General features: G+C 45.2%; 1 protein-coding gene across 1 annotated transcript in view; it reads left to right on the forward strand.

Annotated features, from left to right (window-relative positions):
• LOC311226541 (ras/Rap GTPase-activating protein SynGAP-like) overlaps positions 1 to 21569 on the forward strand; it is a gene marked incomplete at its 3' end in the record, with an annotated part of 153477 nt that overhangs the window by 66892 nt on the left and 65016 nt on the right. Inside the window, exons 8-11 of the mRNA XM_084311961.1 lie at positions 4865 to 5009; positions 9905 to 10141; positions 12121 to 12322; positions 13266 to 13456. Coding sequence (XP_084168087.1) covers positions 4865 to 5009; positions 9905 to 10141; positions 12121 to 12322; positions 13266 to 13456 — 775 coding nt within the window. The remainder of the gene's footprint in view (positions 1 to 4864; positions 5010 to 9904; positions 10142 to 12120; positions 12323 to 13265; positions 13457 to 21569) is intronic.

Raw genomic sequence — 21569 nt, forward strand, 5'->3', positions numbered from 1 at the left:
AAGCCCCCGTTTTGATATAAAAAACAGCTCATTCTGGAGCATTCTATGAAAATCGTCTTTTAGTGGAATATTCCACAACGTTGATATTCGTCGGCCTTTTTATGAATCGTTTTCAAATAAACGCTAGATGATCAATATTATACGTGCACGCACGCACATTACGGCCGCGCACTGATAATCGCCCCGTTGATTTCCTCTCGGACTTTTACAGTGAAACCGAAAGAAGGCATTTCACAAAACAGCTTATAACTTCATCAAACTTACTCTGATTATCCTACCACTGATAACATAGAGTCCTTACCTGACAGCAGATGGTATCCAACTGGTATATTCCAATTCCTGATCACCATTCGAAAAAATCGATACGTGTATGGATCCAACGCGATACAGTAGAACTCCATGATCCGCGGGGATCAGAGGCTCCAGAATGAACTCTAGTAACCCCGGCTGGATCAGTGAACTGGAAAATGTGGAGTACCGGATTTTTTTCCCCATTCATTTTCATTGAGTCCATTCCAAAATCACTTATGTCATCTGGGAGACGACAGGGGGCGCTTTTTTCCACAGTGATCGTCGGCGCCCCTCGGCTATACTCGGGTAGGCTCGGGTGATGTTTCAGATCGCAAAAAATAAATAAATAAATAAAAATCCGAGAAATCTCGTGAGTGGCTAGCAACCACCTATAAAAAAACACGATAAATCTCGTGAGTGGCACTGAAAGAGTTAAGGGGATGCAGACCAGAGAAAGACTTTCGTCTTGTTTACATCAGGGTCCCCCATTTTCAATTCATAATGTGACAAGACATTGGCTATCCCTGTCAAAATGTCCTTGAGTGAGACACTGGCCCAATCTCAAACCTAACTTCTACCCACTTAACGACTTGATCTGAGTGTTCTGGTCATTGGATATGGGACATATGGTATGCAAAAGAGCATCTCAAACACTGACAAGTGTTTGAGGACCGCTACTCTTCCTAATTTATGCAAATGACATGTCGTCAGCCTGTGACTGCAACTTGTTCCTGTTTGCGGACGACTCAGCCCTGCTGGTCTCTGACAAGAACAAGTTGCAGGTTGAAAAAACCCTCAGCACGGAACTAGGCAAAATCTGCATATGGCTCGCTGATAACAAACTATCATTACACATGGGCAAAACAGAGTCCATTCTCTTCGGTTCAAATAACAAACTCAGCAAGACCGACGGCTTCTCAGTCACAGTGGGTGACAATATTGTCACAAGGAAAGACAAAATTACCTACCTGGGTTCCATCCTAGAGGCAAATCTCTCCTGTGACAAAATGGCATCCAATGTAATAAAAAAAAGTCAACCAACGAACTAGATTCTTGTACCGGATCTCCTCTCTGGTAAACAAGAATACCCTGAAGACTCTGGCAGGAGCACTCATTCAAGGGTACTATGACTATGCGTGCACCTCATGGTACCAAAGCACCTCAAAGGCGCTTAAAACAAAATTACAAACATCACAAAACAAACTGGTCAGACTACTACTTGACCTGAACCCCAGAACCCACCTCACCCCTGCCCACTTTGACAACCTAGGATGGCTTAGAGTAGACGACAGAGTACAGCAACTTGCAATGGGCCTGGTCTACAAGATACACTATACGACCGGGGTGCCCATGTACATGTCAAAATACTTCCCAAAGGTCAGTGAATACCACAACCACTACACCAGAGGAAGCTCAACAAATCATGTTAAACCCAGATTCGGCTCAAACAAGGGACTAAACACGTTTCGCAATTATGCCACAACAATGTGGAACGCCCTACCCAAAGCTGTAAAGGAATGTGAATCCCTGCCCACATTCAAAACCGCTCTTAAAGAGCACCTACGGGAGGCTGCAATTCGAAACTGGCCACCGTAAATGCCCAAAACCCCCACCACCTCCTAATAGACAGTCTCCTCCCCACCGCATGTATATATTCCCTCCCCGCCGTATGTATATTGCCCTCCCACCCACCCACCCCCTCCTAATGTACAGTCCCCTCCCCATCATATGTATATACTCTGTCTAGGATCTAGGGGTAACAGTACTGTATATTTGAATACCGCTTATGTCACAAATGTATCAGTACTAAATACCTATACAGTATGTCCCTATGCCATAAATGTCATGTATGTTGTGTATGTCATAAATGTCTATATGAATTGAAAATGGGGGACCCTGATGGAAACAAGACAAACGTCTTTCTCAGGTCTGCATCCCCTTAACAATTGTATGTATTGAGCCGTACTGTATTGTACCCATTCTGCAATCTGTTAAATAAAGTTTTCATTCATTCATTCATTCATTCACCCACTGGGTCCTACATTACAGTAGCTCCTCAATACTGAGTGATCATCGCTCTCCCACCCACTTAGTGAGCTCCATCTATGGACTGTAACCTAGCCCCTCGGCTATACTCGGGTAGGCTCGGGTGATGTTTCAGATCGCAAAAAATAAATAAATAAATAAAAATCCGAGAAATCTCGTGAGTGGCTAGCAACCACCTATAAAAAAACACGATAAATCTCGTGAGTGGCACTGAAAGAGTTAAGGGGATGCAGACCAGAGAAAGACTTTCGTCTTGTTTACATCAGGGTCCCCCATTTTCAATTCATAATGTGACAAGACATTGGCTATCCCTGTCAAAATGTCCTTGAGTGAGACACTGGCCCAATCTCAAACCTAACTTCTACCCACTTAACGACTTGATCTGAGTGTTCTGGTCATTGGATATGGGACATATGGTATGCAAAAGAGCATCTCAAACACTGACAAGTGTTTGAGGACCGCTACTCTTCCTAATTTATGCAAATGACATGTCGTCAGCCTGTGACTGCAACTTGTTCCTGTTTGCGGACGACTCAGCCCTGCTGGTCTCTGACAAGAACAAGTTGCAGGTTGAAAAAACCCTCAGCACGGAACTAGGCAAAATCTGCATATGGCTCGCTGATAACAAACTATCATTACACATGGGCAAAACAGAGTCCATTCTCTTCGGTTCAAATAACAAACTCAGCAAGACCGACGGCTTCTCAGTCACAGTGGGTGACAATATTGTCACAAGGAAAGACAAAATTACCTACCTGGGTTCCATCCTAGAGGCAAATCTCTCCTGTGACAAAATGGCATCCAATGTAATAAAAAAAGTCAACCAACGAACTAGATTCTTGTACCGGATCTCCTCTCTGGTAAACAAGAATACCCTGAAGACTCTGGCAGGAGCACTCATTCAAGGGTACTATGACTATGCGTGCACCTCATGGTACCAAAGCACCTCAAAGGCGCTTAAAACAAAATTACAAACATCACAAAACAAACTGGTCAGACTACTACTTGACCTGAACCCCAGAACCCACCTCACCCCTGCCCACTTTGACAACCTAGGATGGCTTAGAGTAGACGACAGAGTACAGCAACTTGCAATGGGCCTGGTCTACAAGATACACTATACGACCGGGGTGCCCATGTACATGTCAAAATACTTCCCAAAGGTCAGTGAATACCACAACCACTACACCAGAGGAAGCTCAACAAATCATGTTAAACCCAGATTCGGCTCAAACAAGGGACTAAACACGTTTCGCAATTATGCCACAACAATGTGGAACGCCCTACCCAAAGCTGTAAAGGAATGTGAATCCCTGCCCACATTCAAAACCGCTCTTAAAGAGCACCTACGGGAGGCTGCAATTCGAAACTGGCCACCGTAAATGCCCAAAACCCCCACCACCTCCTAATAGACAGTCTCCTCCCCACCGCATGTATATATTCCCTCCCCGCCGTATGTATATTGCCCTCCCACCCACCCACCCCCTCCTAATGTACAGTCCCCTCCCCATCATATGTATATACTCTGTCTAGGATCTAGGGGTAACAGTACTGTATATTTGAATACCGCTTATGTCACAAATGTATCAGTACTAAATACCTATACAGTATGTCCCTATGCCATAAATGTCATGTATGTTGTGTATGTCATAAATGTCTATATGAATTGAAAATGGGGGACCCTGATGGAAACAAGACAAACGTCTTTCTCAGGTCTGCATCCCCTTAACAATTGTATGTATTGAGCCGTACTGTATTGTACCCATTCTGCAATCTGTTAAATAAAGTTTTCATTCATTCATTCATTCATTCACCCACTGGGTCCTACATTACAGTAGCTCCTCAATACTGAGTGATCATCGCTCTCCCACCCACTTAGTGAGCTCCATCTATGGACTGTAACCTAGCAACACCGTTCAGATCACAGAGTGTGGCATTGTTGTTCAGAGTTGCCAAGAGAGTTGAAATGTTGCCAAATGACGGCTGGAAACCTGAGTGAACAACGTATCAAATTTCAATTTCACCACGACACGGATCCAAGCAGCCGCCGCCTTGGTTTAAATTAAGGAGCCACTTCAGTGAACATCAAATGGCATTTGAGATTAGACCTCCTGAATCCCTGCTGGGGGACGGGCGCCACAAACGACTGGCACAGGGTGATCTCAACCATATGAACATCACAAGACAAGAAGACAGGAATTCTCTTTTTATCAAAACATTAACCGGTTGGTTATGTGATTGTAACACTTTTGATACCCATCCCTTAGGGAATAACATTTATAAATTATTTGTGTTGAATATCACTTGTGTTGTTTATCTCATGCCAACATTTAGCTTATGATATCAGTGACATGTGTGACTAGGCAGCATAATATCATTCAAGTTGTAAGTGACAAGTTCTTATATTGTGGTTATATACAGTACTGTACAGTACACATGGAATTATTCTCGACCAATCACATTGTGTGGTCAGAAGTGAATGCTGTATAATAGGCAATAATATACTTAATATACTTCTTTTTTACAGGTGACTTTATTCGAGCCTTATACGAGTCTGAGGAGAACTGTGAGGTGGACCCCATGCGTATCCCTCCCTCAGTCCTCGCAGACCATCAAGCCAATCTTCGCATGTGTTGTGAGCTGGCACTCTGCAAGATTATCAATTCCCTTTGGTCAGTATAACCACCCTTGGACCACCCAGTAACCCACGATATATTTGTAATTGGAGAGAGGGAAAAGAAAGTTTAAATTAGCCCGTTGTGGACCTAGAAACATGTTTAAGGTGAGACAGCCTAGGTGAACTAAGAAAAAATGTATTGCAAGTTTTCTGAGATTTTATGTTTATATATGCAAAATAGGCGTTACCTAATTACATATGCTGTAATTAAATCCACTGTAAAAAGAAGCAGGGTATAGATAGGAAGAACTGTGGAAAGTATGGTGTGTGTAGGTGCTAGGGAAATGGATATTTCATCTCTTACATGTAAGAAAAACGCATACATTTATTTTTTGGGGGAAAACGCCCTCAAAGTTCTGTATTGTAATTGTGATTTATGGACACAATCAGACAAAATGAAGTAAAATAAACAACTAATTGTGTGTTTTCGATATTTTATTGCCACTAGTTTGAAATAAGACATTAACTCATTCTTACGCGTTTGCTCGACAACCGTTGGGCGCCAAACACGTAATATTATGTTTTTGGATTGTTTTTCCTTTTTTTTCTATTTTAATATCAATATTACACTCACGGACCTATATGTTACAGCTGAAAGCCATACTAAGCGCCAGAAATGCAGTACTGGCCAGATCCTGCTAGGTGGCAGTATCGCCCACCCTTTGAAACCCTGTTCCAGACCCTGTGTTACATTTAAACCCCTCTGGGTGCAGAATTTAGACGGAGCCAAGTAAATTGCTTCATCCGACCACTTCGAAATGCATCTAGCACACTCGATCCATAAGTTGTGCCAAATTATGTCCGGAACCAGATGGACATCAATACTGGAAATTGCGATCAGACAATTGGAATATTCTTTTTGGAATAACCCAGATCAAAGGTAAGGACTATCTGACGTCAATTCCACCTTGATCCTACAATATTTTCATATCGATCCAGCTGATCAGCGTGTGTGGTGTTCAAAACTAATGCTGTTACTGGCGATCAAAGCATAAAAAAACGACCCCCCCCTTTCATGCATTCATGATGAAACATAATACCTATTATATACATTTGATTTGGAAATAGTAGCGTGTCCATGCAAGAAACGCCAACGCTTATAGTAGAATACACGTAGCGCCCTATAATTCAGCTTTTCAGGAATTAGCCCGGATCACTCCTAAACTATACAATATTCACCACAGGATAACTCGTGAACGTATACATGAAAGAATGATCTATTTTTTGCATGTTCGACGGAAGAAAGTCACTGTCAAATGACCATAGTATTGTCTCCATAGCTATAATATAGAATATACATATAGCTCTCCAAACATAGTGACGCACAGTGAAATTAGGCTATGGAAACCTGGCGCGTTAGCTATAAGGATAAGGCTAATGGCCGGCGCCCAATGAGTTAAGGAAGCTAAATATAAAAAGAATCTCAAAATCAACTAAAGAAAAAAGGCTGTCTAACCTTAACTCATTGAGTGCCACGCCCTTTTCCCATCTTTACTCAATGGCACCAGCGTTATTGTTTGCAGACCCATCATGTGTTCTGTATTATAGCTATGGAGACAATAGTATGGCTCATTTGACAGGCATTGTTCATAGACCATCACTGACTAACGAGTTCATTTCTACATACTGTACTGTAGTTTGTGCACTATTACACGCTAAACATCGGCCCTTTCCAAAATAATCCAGTATTTTTTCATAGATCGCGAGATATGGCACGTTATATGCAATATGCCCAAATCGTTCTGGTTGCTTGCCCGAAACCCCAAATACTTCCAAATCAAAGGTATATACCATGTACATATGTGTCCTCACAAAATCATCAAGGGGAGGGGTCGTTTTAACTCAAAACTGTGATCGTTACCAAAAGCAAGTTTTACGTCCGGTAAACTACGACACTGTGATCGGTACAGAAGCATGTTTTACCTAAAGAAAAGATAGACCTTACCTCAGTCAGAAAGTACTCCAAAATGAATAAATCCCAGTAGATCCCATGGCGATCGCAATTACTCGTGTATATTGGGCATGGCTACCATACGGGAAATAATAGCTCTGAGGCACCAAATCTTCCACCGATTGCTATGATGTGATCCACTCCTACGCTGAAACTGCCGGAGTGGATCACAAGACAAGTGATATCCCCAGTTCCCAGTTCAAAAGGTAGGCGATACTGCCACCTGGTGAGATTTGATCGTCATTGCAATTCCAACGTAGGCAGATGAGCCAGGGAGACCTAGGGAGCTCCGGCTGAGTGTATAGAACGGGGATCAAAGGAAAAATATCAAAGGATCAAAACCTGAGTATACTCGTGTTTTGGCGCTCAACGCATGGCGGCGAAACCCGACTATACTCGGGTATGGTGCAGAAAGAGTTAAGGTGTGATATATAATAGGATTTGTCTGGTTTCTTTGGATTTTCCCCCAAAAATTCTACCTTAGAATTCTACCAATCTATAGCTTTCAATGCACCCTCATACACAGAGCTGTCTCTAAGCCTGTACCATAGCTTCCGAAACACCTCTGCCCAAGAGAGCAAAAATCTGTACCAAATCGGGACATCCGCAACCAATGAGTTTGAAAGTAAATGCAGCTATAACGTTGAATTGGGTGTATACAGAGTATCACTGATAACTTTATGCAGTGATGTAGTTATTCGAAAAGTAAACAGACTATAGTGCTGTGTCTTTCCTGCCCCAGGAAACAATACCTTTATGGCTGCGTTCATCATCATTTCCATGGAGACGGGGAATAAACAAGGCTGCACAGATACCGTGAAATGTAATGATCGACTTTTTCAACTAACTTTCGGTTATTTATAAAAGAGACTAAATAAATATGGGGGGAACAATAATATAATTATTTATTCAATATGTTAACACATTCCCTGCCACGCAATTTGAGCATCTTATACCACTCTCTGCCAGCACTGTAAACCTATGGAGATGTTCACCTTCTTTGCAGGGCTATAACTTTTAAAATTGTATTGCTAAATTGACATTACTATGGCCCATTCAACATCGATTATCTATCGTTCAGGATGTACAGTAGGAACGTTTTACTTTTTCATTCATAGATTCATACGAAAATACCATCTAGAATATAAATATGTTTTTATCGTTTTCTGCAGTAATTCCTAGAACATGAGATATAGGCATAAACGCATATATAGATTATCAAATGCCGTTTGTTGGCGATACACGCTATATTAAAAATTTCAACTGTACATGATCCTAAACGTTATGACTGATCATGCGCGGATGAACGGGGGGGGGGGGGGTCGTTTATAATTCCGTGATCATCAGTAAATGCTTTATGTAGTATGGGTGATATATTGATCAGAGCAGTTTGCATGGATAATAATAAACAAACGCGCTGAAAATGACGTCAGTGTCCTCTTACCGTTCGACAATGAGACTGGAGGAAAAAGATCCCACTTATTTGACGGCGACCTCCTAAATCCATTTCCGGTTTGTATAATCATAATACACGGCCAAATCGTATCGATTATTGCGTTATGACAGCGATCGCTACACACGGACGTGTGTATACAGTCCCGCAACAATATGCGAGTGCCGGACGCATTTCCCAGACGCACCGATATCGACTCGTCCAATTCCGGTTTGGCAACTCGCCGATCATCCACCAGGTGGCAGTATTGAAGGGTTGCAGAGTTGTGCATGCTCCCACTGCATCAGACGAGGCTCCGTGAGGGAATTATGAATAACATGGCGAAAAAATTAAATATGATCTCAATAACGTCGTACGCCGTGGATTGGCAGAATTCGCATGAACTTGAAACACGTCGTGAGCCGTTTCCGGCGTGGGATGTGTTAAGGGGTAATAACAAGAATAAAGGCAACACTGGCTATTTTACTTCCTGTTTGGGCAGTGATGACGCCGTCCAACTCTCTGCATAGGAGTGTGCTTTCATTGGCCAGTAGCCATTGTGACAACATCATTAGAACCAGTGTGATTTTACATCTGAAAGGGTACATTTTTTAAATAAAAATCACAGTACTGTTCCTTAAAAAAAATCCTTACATTAAGTCAACTTTGATGTAATTGAGAACTCCCCCCTCTCACATGTGTGCCTATTCAAAACGTGCTTCAAATAAAATAAAATCAAATTTATTTGTAAGGCCCGACAACACACGTTAATGTCCCCATGGGCCGGACACGTCTTCTTTAAACAAGTCAAGAAGAAACATCACAATAAATCAATAACAAAACAAAAAACACCATGAAATCCAAAATAAAATGTTAAATAAATAAATGCAACACTTCCAGACATACCCCAGCGAAGGTAAGAGGAAAAACTCACTAAAAACCTAGCAATAGGTAAAAAAGCACCACAGGCAATGTGGAGGGGAGAAACCTTAGAAGGGCCGTTCAAGGGGGGATCTCCCTTCTTAGATGTCGGTGATAGTAGTGTTGCTATGGATGATCTATGGGTGGAGAATAAAACAGGCAAAATAGTTGGTATGTATGTACATAGGCTATACGTGTAATAAAACACAAATATGTACATGCAATAGCAACTGGGGTACATAAGAACATTTTACAATTAGTTAAATCAAATCAAATCAAATCTAATTTATTTGTAAGGCCCGACAACAAAGTTAATGTCCCCATGGACCGGACACATCTTCTTTAAACAAGTCAAGATGAAACATCACAATAATCCAAGAACAAAACAAAAACACCATAAAGTCCAAAATGTTTTTTTTAATAAATGCAAAATAAATATAAAAAAAAAAATATATATATAAAAGTTAATTGTTGAAGTAATTAACTTGTTGTTTTCGGAACACCCGAGAGGTTTTGATTACACAGTGAATGTCATCGAACATCTCTTTCATGGCGGATGGTAACACGTCACGTTTCCCAACCGCAGCATATTTCCTCGGGAGCTGAAGGAGGTGTTCGCCTCGTGGAGAGCGAGGTGCGCCGAACGGGGAAGGGAAGACCTGGCCGACAGTCTGATAAGCTCCTCCCTGTTCCTCCGCTTCATGTGTCCCGCCATCATGTCACCTTCCCTCTTCAACCTGACCCAGGAGTACCCCGCAGAGCGCACCTCCCGCACGCTCACGCTCATCGCCAAGGTCATACAGAACCTGGCCAGCTTCAACAAGTGAGTCACCATGCCTTGCACGCCACGGCGCCATCTGTTGGTATGTCAAATTATTTGAGCAAAACTGCTGCAAGTGCTTTACCTCAAAAGTCATTCTATATGACCTAATACACCTCTTAAGTGTTGCTGTCATATAACAGACACACGCTGTCATAGATGCGAAGCATCTAGCCCAGGGGTGGCCAACCAGTCAGAGACTAAAAGCCACAAAAATGACTATGGTACCACAAAGAGCCACACCATATACCCAGCGTTTCTCAACCTTTTTTTTCAGTCACGGCACCCTTCATGTGTTTATAGGTCTCACCCTCTGGCCTCTGAAGTTGCTAATGTCTTTTTTTATTTGGGCCTCACAGGGTTAAAAGTACCCTGTGAGACCCACGGTTGCAAAATTACAAAATCACTTTTAGCCATTTAAAAAAAAGAATGTTTATTTAAAAAAAATTAAGCACATGTATAGTCAATTGGTCCTGTTGTTCAGCCTCACAATGCTATTTGATAGTAAATGTGTTTATATGTCCCACCCTCTGGCCTCTGAAGTTGCTAATGTCTTTTTAATTTGGGCTTGGGCTAAGCCCGAGATATACAGTAAAAGTGTATATTTTCAGCATTACGTTTGTTTACCAATTATTTTAACTGTTATTAGTGAAATATAAGATTATAGAAATCTCAGGGCATTGAGTCGGAAACCGGCGCATATTGACAGGAGGAAGTGGCACAGCCAAAAGTGAGTGTAGTCTTTTGAAGGAAGAGACTCAGGGCTTTCGAATTTTGAAAAACGACCCTACCCAGCTCACACAGCCCCTGTCAATCATCTGACTTCTGGATTTACTTTTTTATCTCTCTTATTTTTTGGGATTATCTCCCACAAACCTGAACGTTATTGACATAAAACAGAACGCAGTTAGTTTCTCTACCTTTCTGTGAACGTCTTGCAAAAAACGGTGTTGCAATACGATGAAAAATGGTGGAGAAATTTACATTATAAAAAAGATGGCAGAATTCAGTACTGTATCTACAAAACCTTCTGTTTAATCATCTTCCCTCTATTCATTTGCTTAGATTTTTCAGGTCTGGTCAATTTTAGCATGGTGTTATTCACAGTCAAAGATAATTTTTTTGTTTAAATAGAATTGATATTCTCCTTTGGTTCATTACAATTTACTCAAGCCTAGTAACAGACACACTATGTCCCTAGATTCAGATAACAAGAACATGCAAGTGGACCATTAAAAAAAAAAAAAAAAAAAATGTTTATTCTACGTCCTTATGGAATGAGTGAAAAAAAAAGGAAAAAAAAACATTATAACTTTTTTATTTATTTTTTTATGGATGGAAGAGCCGCACATTGACGGGCAAAGAGCCGCATGCGGCTCACGAGCCGCGGGTTGGCCACCCCTGATCTAGCCCCTTGGGTCGGACCCTTTAGTTGACTGGTTAGCGCTGTTGCCTGTAGTTTGGGCGACCCAGGTTCGATTCCCAGCTGCCCCCCGAATTCGCTACTGTACCTACACAACAATATTAAATATATAAAAGATTTCCACTAGACAAGGAAGGAATTTCAGAAAGATCTGAAGCCTATACACGTGGAACCTTTACACATTCACCCTATCCTCTCTCTCTCTCTCTCTCTCTCTCTCTCTCTCTCTCTCTCTCTCTCTCTCTCTCTCTCTCTCTCTCTCTCTCTCTCTCTCTCTGTGCGCATGCGTGTGTATGGTGGAGCGATGGCGTGGTGGTTTGAGTGTGGTGCTGAGAGTTTCATCATTTGTAGTTTTAGTAAAAAATTAAGTTTTTTATAAAATCAAAAAATCTCTCTCTCTCTCTCTCTCTCTCTCTCACACTCTGCTCTCTCTCTCTCTCTCTCTCTCTCTCTCTCTCTCTCTCTCTCTCTCTCTCTCTCTCTCTCTCTCTCTCACACTCTGCCCTCGTGTTTCTCCGTCTTGACTTTCACACCATCTTCTGCCTTCTGAACTCTGCAGGTTCGGACCCAAGGAGGAATACATGTATTTCATGAACGAGTTCTTGGAGATGGAGTGGGGCTCCATGCAACAGTTCCTCTACGAGATCTCCAACATGGAGACTGGAGGCAACGCCGGGGGGTTTGAAGGCTACATTGACCTGGGAAGAGAGCTGTCCCAGCTCCACAGCTTACTATGGGAGGTCATGGGTCAGCTCAGCAAGGTAGTACATGTGTGACAAAGTCACTTAGTTATATGTTGTGTATATGAGAAGGTAAAGATGACTTTAAATAGGGATGTTCGATATTGGCTTTTTACCGATATCCGATATACCAATATTGTCCAACTCTTAATTTCCGATTCCGATATCAACCGATACCGATATATGCAGGGTCCCCCCCCCCCCCCCCCCCCCCCCCCCCAAAAAACGGAATAATTTCAGGTAATTAACATTACACATCTCTTGTTGTGGAATTAACACAACATTATGCATACTGTTGACAATAAATAACATAAGAATTTGTTCTTACTTGCTTGCCTGGGTAAATAAAGGTTGAATAAATATAAAATAAAATAAATTATTTTTGAAAACCGATAGGCCTACCGATATTTTCCGATATTACATTTTAATGCCAATATCGGTAGGCCGATAATATCGGACATCCCTACTTTAAACTGTTAAACAGTAATCCAGAACAATTTTATTGCACTGTAAAAAACTGTGATTTCATATGTCTGCACTTGTGAGCAATATTTTACTTTATTCTATTATATCTTACTCTTTTTATTATTGTCTATTTAAAACAGAATCAAACCATAAACAAGGTGGCCTGTTGGGATGTTAGATCCTAATGTGAAAAACTGTGATTTTATATGTCTGCACTTTATGTGCTAATTTTATGCCTGTCTTTTTCTGTTGTGAAGTGCTTTGAGCTGCAGTTTCTGTATGAAAGGTGCTATACAAATAAAGTGTACTATTATTATATGTTGTACAGAACCGGTAGTTTGGATGGGAGTTTATGAGTTGGGGACAAGTATGTACCCCGCTATAGGCTAGTGTGTTTTCCCCTCTCAGCCCAATCTTACCATAAAATACTCACAATTTCAGTTAGTTGAGAAAGAAAATAATGGATTCCATGTTTCAAATCTTTTTGTGCCACTTTCAGGATGCAATTCTGAAGCTCGGGCCCCTACCGCGGCTCCTGAATGACATCAGTGTGGCCCTGCGGAACCCTCAGCTCCACATGCCGGCCAGCCACCAGCCAGAGAGACAGAAGGACAGGCTCTTCTCACGGCCCTCTTTCAACCGCCTCATGTCCTCCGACTTTCAAAGCCTTATGATGCGGGACTTGAACAGGTACGTATCGAGTTTAACACTTTCTTTTTTTAATTGTATTTGTTTTCATTTAAGAATGTATATATTTTATTTGGCACAATTATATACAAAGGAGATTATAAAAATAAAAAAAGGAAGGAAGACCAAAATACCAAAAATACTTGGGGGGGGGGGATAAACAAAGAAACTATAATAACAACAACAACAACAACAACAACAACAACAATAACAACAATAATAATAATAATAATAATATAGTATTATATAACTGTATAAAAATGCACTGGTGATGGCGGCTACGTGGCGTAGTGGGCAAGGCGCTCGCCATGAATGACGGAGACGCTGGGCTTGCCTGTTCGAGCCCAGTGCTCCACATTGCTTTCAGTTTAGCTGGTCGTTCATACTAATACACATTGGCCGTATTAGGGGGTGGGAAACTGATGGGTGGGGATCGGGCGTTGAGGACAGCGACTCCTACAGGTCGGTTGGTGCGCCTGCACAGTAGAATCAGGAAGTGTCGGGGGCAGCGTGAGCCTCCCACGCGTTACTCCTCGCCACTGAGAGATCGAGCTGCGCAGGTGAAAAGATGCGACTGCTGTTACCTCAAGTACCGGAGGGGACTTGTGCTATGTATGACTTAGTCCACATTGCAGCCGGCTTGTGGGAGGCAAGAAACAGCGTTCGTGACAGCGGAGGGTTGAATTGGATGATACGATATTGGGATGGGAGAAAAATATAGAAAATGGGAGAAAAAGTGGACCAAAAAAAAAATGCACTCGTGAGGGGAGAGACAAAGTATGGCATTTTATTTCACTGACAAATGAAAACGAAGGTTATCCTATAACCCTAGTTATATGAGTAACAGCGAGCGCTTTGCTCTATTGGAACTATCCCTTTAATCATATCCTAAAATGAAAAAACTTTCACCACGTGTACGCACTTCTGCCCACCTGCCTGACCACTCCCACATCCGCTCCTACATAAGAGGGGTCATGGCCACACCACAGCTCCTTCCCCAGTCTTTCACCGCCTAAACGGAAGACCGTGGGGTCCTCAGTGAGTCAGAGCAAAGCGCTCGCTATTACTCATATAACTAGGGTTATAGGATAACCTTCGTTATATTTCGTTAATAGCTTACGCTTTGCTCTATTGGAACACAAGAGCTGAGCAGAGCGTAAGCCCGACAGATGCACCCGCTGAGGTCCCCTACAACCATCAGAACCGGGGAGGATCCGGGCCCCCCCTAGCGAGGGACGGGAGGGAGATCAGACCCTGACTGTGCGAAGAGGGTTTAGCGCCTCAACGCACAGGGTGAGCACACCGTGGGACTTACCTTTGTTTAGAAGGGCCCGCGACTACCCAGACGCGCATCCCACACGCCACCAGGGAACGGACGTGTGCAAAAACCCCCGTCACAGCCCCCAACATCGCGAGGTCGGGGTAGAAAAAAAAAAAAAACCCCGTGGCAAGGCCGTAGCAGCAGGACGCGGAAAAAAAGGGGCCTGGTGAGGTCAATGAGGCTGCGGCATCGAGACCCCACCAGACGGTCACTGGTGACACCACCCCCCACATCGCCAGCGTATCGGACAGGGCCTAAACCAGGTGAAGGCCCTTCTCCCCTAGGCACGCCGCTAGCCGGCGCGCCAGCAGACAACCCTCCAAGGAGGTTGATCCCTCAATCCAGGCCGATAGGTCCCAAGAGTAGAACTTGACCTGCGCCCGGAGCACTGTGGACTAGACAGGCGCCTAAGGGATTTACTGTAAGAACAGCATCCCGGCGGAAGGGGTGTTTCGGTATGCTGAGCACCATGTCACAATCTCCACGAACCCCGACCCCGCCAAATTAATAATCTCGCAGGGACGAAGTTCAGAGAAAGACTTTGACACAATTGGCAGACGTCATGACAGATGCAGGGGCATACTCTCGGGCAGCCGGGGTCTTGAGTTGACTCTGCTACCAACACACCGGGGAGCAAACACCCCCCTATGTTTTTTATAACAGGAGGTGGTTGCTCCCTTAACCCACTAAGAAACCCCAGAAACATAACTGCGCATATACACAGGCTATACAATGCAGTTCAAGCGTTTCAGGTGTAAAAAAGGGTTAACCCAGGCCAACAGGTCATTGCGGGCAAAGCCCGACCTGGGCCTGGAGGACTGGGACGTACACAGGGATGCATATAGGAGTTGACAGAAGCAGCCTCCCCGACAGCCCCCTCCCATCCCTGGTTAACAGGGAGGGAGGGGTGAAACAAATGGAGAAGGACCAACCCCTTAACATCGTGCAAAAAGGTACAACACAGTATGGACCAATGCATGCCACTGTTAAAGGCAACTCGTGGTGGCATCTATATGACACACACATTCATGACATTAACCCCTGTGACGTCCGGCCCGACTGCGTCTAGTTTTTTACCAACAGATTTCCAGTTCCGCTTTCGCGTTCTGCGATCTGATTGGCCACTGACGTTTCTGGTGCGATCTGATTGGCCACTGACGTTTCTGGTCATGTGACATGTGCGCCCAATCGCGTGACACGCCCATTTCCGCCTCGAACAGCTGCAAACTACCTAACGCCTAGTTTATCACTGGTTAAGCTTAGGCGACTCTTTCGAAGTTGGTTAACACTTTAAGTGCCGAAAACGTGTTTAGGCGTCCTTCCCCGCCATGCTCAAGTTGCCGAGGACGCCGTAACTCGTCTTTAATATCAATATTTCAAAAATCTGTGATCGGAATCATATTTTCCATCCGCAGCCTTCACACACAGTTCTGAGTTCCTCTCAATCCTCTAGCGGTTCAAGAGCGCCATCTGGTGGCCGATCGGCAGAAGCGCCAAACAGGAAGTTATGTGGATGAAGTGCTGATCACCCATATTACTTCCGGGCACTCGCTATAGGTCCCGGGACTCTATCTTGATACACTGGACATCGATCGGTTGCAAATAACTCGATAAACAACATGATTTGGACGTATATAGTATTATACAACCTGGAAATGGACCGGGTATTTCGACATCCCATAATGGAAAACTGTCTACCCCACGCTCATCGCCCAACGGCCCGCGGAGACTGGGGTGAGTTTTAGCGTGTAATATTACCGTGTTCGACACTAACTGCTATGATGAACATTTGACCCACATTAGATGAATGGTATAACGCTGCCCACGGAATTATAAACGCCCCCTCGCCCATCCGGTCAACATCAGATGACGTGTAGTAACTTCCAGAAGTCCGTCCAGTTGGATTTTTTTATATCGTGCCAATTGCTATCAAACTGTATTTGATCATCAATATAATGCATTTGGGGCTATAAATCACGTTCTGGAGAAAGCTGCAGAAAGAGATGAAAACATACTTATACTTTAGATCATATTTTAGTATGAATATGTGAATAAAAAAGTTTAACGTTCATACACCCTGAACAATACATATAGGACATTGAATGGGCCCTAATAATGGCAATTTAGCAATAGAATTTAAAAAGTTATAGCCCTGCAAAGAAGGGGAACTTCTCCATAGACAAATAGAGCTGGCAAGGGATGGTATATCATGAATTTAGCCTTAGGCAATCAAAGTGTTAAGGTTAGAGTTTGGAATCAGGGCTGGTGTTTATCGCCCTGCTCTAAGACAAACACTAACCTTAACCAACTTCGAAAGAGTGCCTAAGCTTAACCGGTGATAGAAACAGGCGTCACACGATTGTCGCGACCAGAAACGTCAGTGGCCAATCAGATCGCAGAACGCGAACGCGGAACTGGAAATCCATTGGTAAAAGTAATCAGGCGGCCCGACCTAGCATTTTCCCCCCGGAAAAGCACAGAGTCCCTCGGGGAACCAGAACCTGTCTGCACCCCGGCGGACAACGGGTTAAACTGATCCGGTCCGGCGCGACCAAGACCAGTCCCGTGCCCTAGTCACGCCGCCGCCCCCAGTCCTAAGAGGGGGGTAGGTATGCGTGTCGATCTAAAACATCACAGACGGCGCCACCAAGACGGTCAGTACGCGAACGCACTGCTCTTGGTGGCCCACCCAAAGGTGTGAACCCCCCTGCCAATGTTTGATCTACTCCGTCATCTTCCCCCGGAGATGTACGTGAGTCCTTGAGTCTAACCTAGTGCACTGGCGCTCGGTAGAGACAAAAATCCCCTTCCCAGCCGACCGCATAGAAAACGCTGTTTTTTTGGTGGACAACCAAGGCGCGCCGGCCCATAAGCATATTCAATCATTGAAAAAACACCCTGGGCCAGCGCTGAACGGTCTCGAAAGACCATACGCTGATTTCATAACAGCGTATATGCTCACAATGAACCCGAGAACAGTGACGGCGAATTTCCAACAAGAAAAGAACCTCACAACGTTTACCCTTGCTGTCTGGGAAGAGCAGCAGGGAGCCGGTCTAGAGACGCAGACACAGGCTCACATATGGCAAGCCTGGGAATAACAACCGCGTCAATTCTGCTCTTTATGTAAGAGGGGAAGACAGCGGTTATCCCAGAGAGACCTCACCGTGAGTAAACAATTGAAAAAGGTTCATGTGATAATTGGGCTAAGTGACAAACCCAATAACACTACTGATAGAGAGCAGAGCAGAAGAGCAGAAAGTCTCGACTGCATTGCATCACCTAACTTTTACAATGACAGGTCCTGAACTCACGGGTATGTCCCATGGCCAATAAGAAAACACGCCTGTGACGTTTTCCATGGCCGGGGAAATCCCGTGTCCCACTACCCTAATATGGCGCGAGAGACAGGGAAATCCCCGCCCCCCCCCTCCCTGTGACGAGCTTTCTTTCCCAGCTCGTCAGGGATACTGATAGGTAGAAAGAAAAACTCTCGGCCAATCAGTGTCGTAAGATATAACTATATCCGGGGGGGGGGGGGGGGGGGGCTATTTGTCCACCCCTCCCACCCACCTCATCCCAGATATGATGCAATAGAAAAAGGCAGAGCCGCGACACCAGTGGCATGGCGTGCTACATGAAAGCACACATACCTGCTAGGGTAATAGCTTTACATCCTGCATGCCAGCCACAGCCGATAACCTCGTTTGTGTAAAAAAACTGGTTTTATTTCACGGCTCCAGCTTATGTGCGAAACCCTTGCCACCCGCTATTTTCGCCTCTACCCTTAAGCAAATAAAAATATAACAGGCTAAAGAGAGGGACCAAAGGCCCTTGGTCATATGCTACATATGTACAACTCTGTAAGCTAACACCCAGACCAGTTATATAGCGTACTTGGCCATCGCGTCCCGCTCTTAAGCCTATCGAGATATACCTCATCTCATGTACCTACTGTACTCCACCAACGAAAAAACAAATACGCCCATCACCTGCCGGGTCCCGCCCCTATGGAGGTGTAGCCTATAAGACACTAGGCATGGTCACCAAACACTCTTCCTCTATTTTCGTTTCCATCATAACGGTCGCAGTGCACCTTATGTAACTAGTTGTTATGAAAAGATTATGAGAAATTGCGTAATGTTGAAAGTTTACCGGAGGTTTGCTTACCCCTGGAATCTTCGGGGCATGTTTCAGCGACACGTCGGGCCTATTCTGATGTTTCCTCGTCTGGTGGCAGCAAGTCGAGGAGCAGCGTGCAAGGTTGGCTATCGAGCCGGCTTGTACACAGGTAGGCCCTGTGTCAACAGGCATTGATGTTGGTGTTAGTAATGCTGGTTTGTTTTGTTACACAACCATGTTGTGTGTCGGCGCCAGGGGTGGGATGGTTTGGTGAACGTTCACTGCAGTGAACGGGTTCCGAGCGGTCCTGGACGCGTGCTGCTAAACAACTAAGCTACATGCTAATGCTAATGCTAAATGCTAACACTACTGCTACGCTGTTCTAATGTCTCCGCCGTGGGATGTGGCCGCTTTTCCCTCCTCTTGCCCGGTTCATCAATGAAGGTCAGTCGGTAGCTAATGTGGGGGTTTTGCTGAGTGCTATTTTACCTTTTTTACGGGTAAATGGGTTGACAACAGGGTAGGCCGTGGCTAGGTAGCCTAGCCAGGTAGCGTTAATCCTGTGCCCCGGCGGGGTTTGTTGAACGGTGTTCCCACCTGGGAGCCGATGCTTGAGGCTCGGCGGGTAGCAGTAGAGCTATACTACTGCAGGATGGGACTTAACGGCGGCCCGTGTTGTGGCTCAGCTGACTGTCCATAGTAGCATTGAACGCTATGCTATAGTAGTGTAGTGGGCTACTGTTTTGTTCTGTCTCTCTGCTATGAGAAGGTCTGTCTATGCTACAGCTTTCTCTCCTCTCAACCATTCATGCTGACGGTCAATCGGTGTCTATTGGGGGAGTAGTGCGGGGGGGGCTTTGTTTACCTTTTTTGGAAAATGCGCTAAGCTAGGGCTGGTGTGCTGTTTTGAATGAATGCGGGACTGGTTCTCTCTGGTCCGCCTCCCCTTAATGTTGTGTATATGGGCTTGCTCATTCTACACTATTTTGTGGTGTTAGTTCTTTTATTCATTTAACCCCTTCATGGTGCACACCACAGTGGAGGTTGCTGTTTGCAACCACCAATGGTGCTCCGTGTTAACATCAGTCCTTTGCTTTTGACATATTGAAACAGTGCCCCGCCCGGCCGACGCCATGGGTGGGTCGGCCTGGCGAGTGGCTGGTGGGCTGCTAAAGCCTGTACCGCCACGGTATGGAATTGGCAGCGATTAGAACTGTGTTCGAATTGCTGTTTTTTCTATCAAAAAAATGGTGTCTGGTGGCGGGGCCTTGAGGGCCAGCCGACATCGACACATCGCGCGAGGTTGTTGACGTTATTAGCTTTGACCTAGCCGCAAGCTATAACCACTCAGGGTTCCCCTCTCCGCAGGGGATTTTGGTCTTCTGCTGGAGCGCGGGCGGTATTGTCCTAGGCCCCACACCGCCTCACACCGCGCAGCCAGAAGAAGAGAGAGCACGGCTTCATCAGCGGCGATGACGAGGCCCTCGACAGGCGGCCATGTTTTTCCCCCGCCAGAGGTATCCTGGGCATTGAATCGACAGGTGTCCACAAGGCCGACAGCCTTGGCGGCCGAGGGATCGGCCATGTTGGATGGGCTCGGCTTGAACAACAAGCCGTCACCGTCCTGCCGCGAGCAGCCCGCTCTCCGATCACTCCCTCCCCCAACACCAGCGTAAAAAGGGGGCTCTGATTGTTTCCTTTGGCTGCGGGCCGCGTGCCTTCGTTGAAGCACGGGCGGCCCCACTTTTCGCTTCTCATGGGGACAGGGGCTGACACCCAGTTGATGGCTGAGCCTGGGTCTGTCCGTGAGAATGTTGTGCTGTCAAGCGGCTCCCACACCATAAGCTGTGTTGGTTGAGATTGGTGTTACGTCTGTCAACTATAAGTGTTGTCAGCAGGGGGGCTCGAAACCTTTTAAGGCACACAGTGCGGGCTTCCCTGGCCTCGCCTTCGCCAGGCCAGGTATCATGTTGGTACCTCCCACTCCCGCAAGATCGGCAGTGGTCTGAAATGAAGAGGTGCGCGTGATTTAGGTGGTAGTAATATCACTGCAGGGCTACGGTGTGTAGGTCCATGGGGTCCTCACGCCTTGCATGTCCGGCTGCAGAACAACTCCTCAGCATGTTCTGGAGGGGTGTTCAGTGGGGGGGCTTTTGTCACCTAGAGCACTGTAGCACTCAACACTTTGATGAACATTGTTGCTCAGCTGATAGAGTTGTGCCCTTCCTGATGGCTTGTCGTACAGAACTTGTAAGTCGCTTTGGATAAAAGCGTCAGCTAAATGACTAAATGTAAATGTAAATGTAGATTGATGTCAGCTTCCCCCGTATCAAACTGGCCCTTTTCTGTCGGGGTCCGCCCTTGGGTGCAATTGCCTCGTGGGTAGTGTCGGGTTCCGACCCGACTCCACGGAACGCTCTGCTCGCAAGGGTCCAGGGTTGGCTATGCACAGCGGGTGGGACCGGGCCGACTATCTACAGTTCCTGGCAGACCTGCGCCACATGGCGGCGGGTGCGTTGGGAGTGTCATCACATTATGACTACGGCAGTACCATATGTCGAGGTGGATGGAGAGAACGCTGAGGCGGGGACTTGTGTTTACACAACCCCACCCGTTTTCTGGTTTGGTACAGACCCTATTGTCAGGGTCACCAGCAGTGACAGCTCTGGTCAA

This window comes from Notolepis coatsorum (assembly GCF_963971535.1).
Source record: "Notolepis coatsorum genome assembly, chromosome: 4".
Classification (NCBI taxonomy): Eukaryota; Metazoa; Chordata; class Actinopteri; order Aulopiformes; family Paralepididae; genus Notolepis; species Notolepis coatsorum.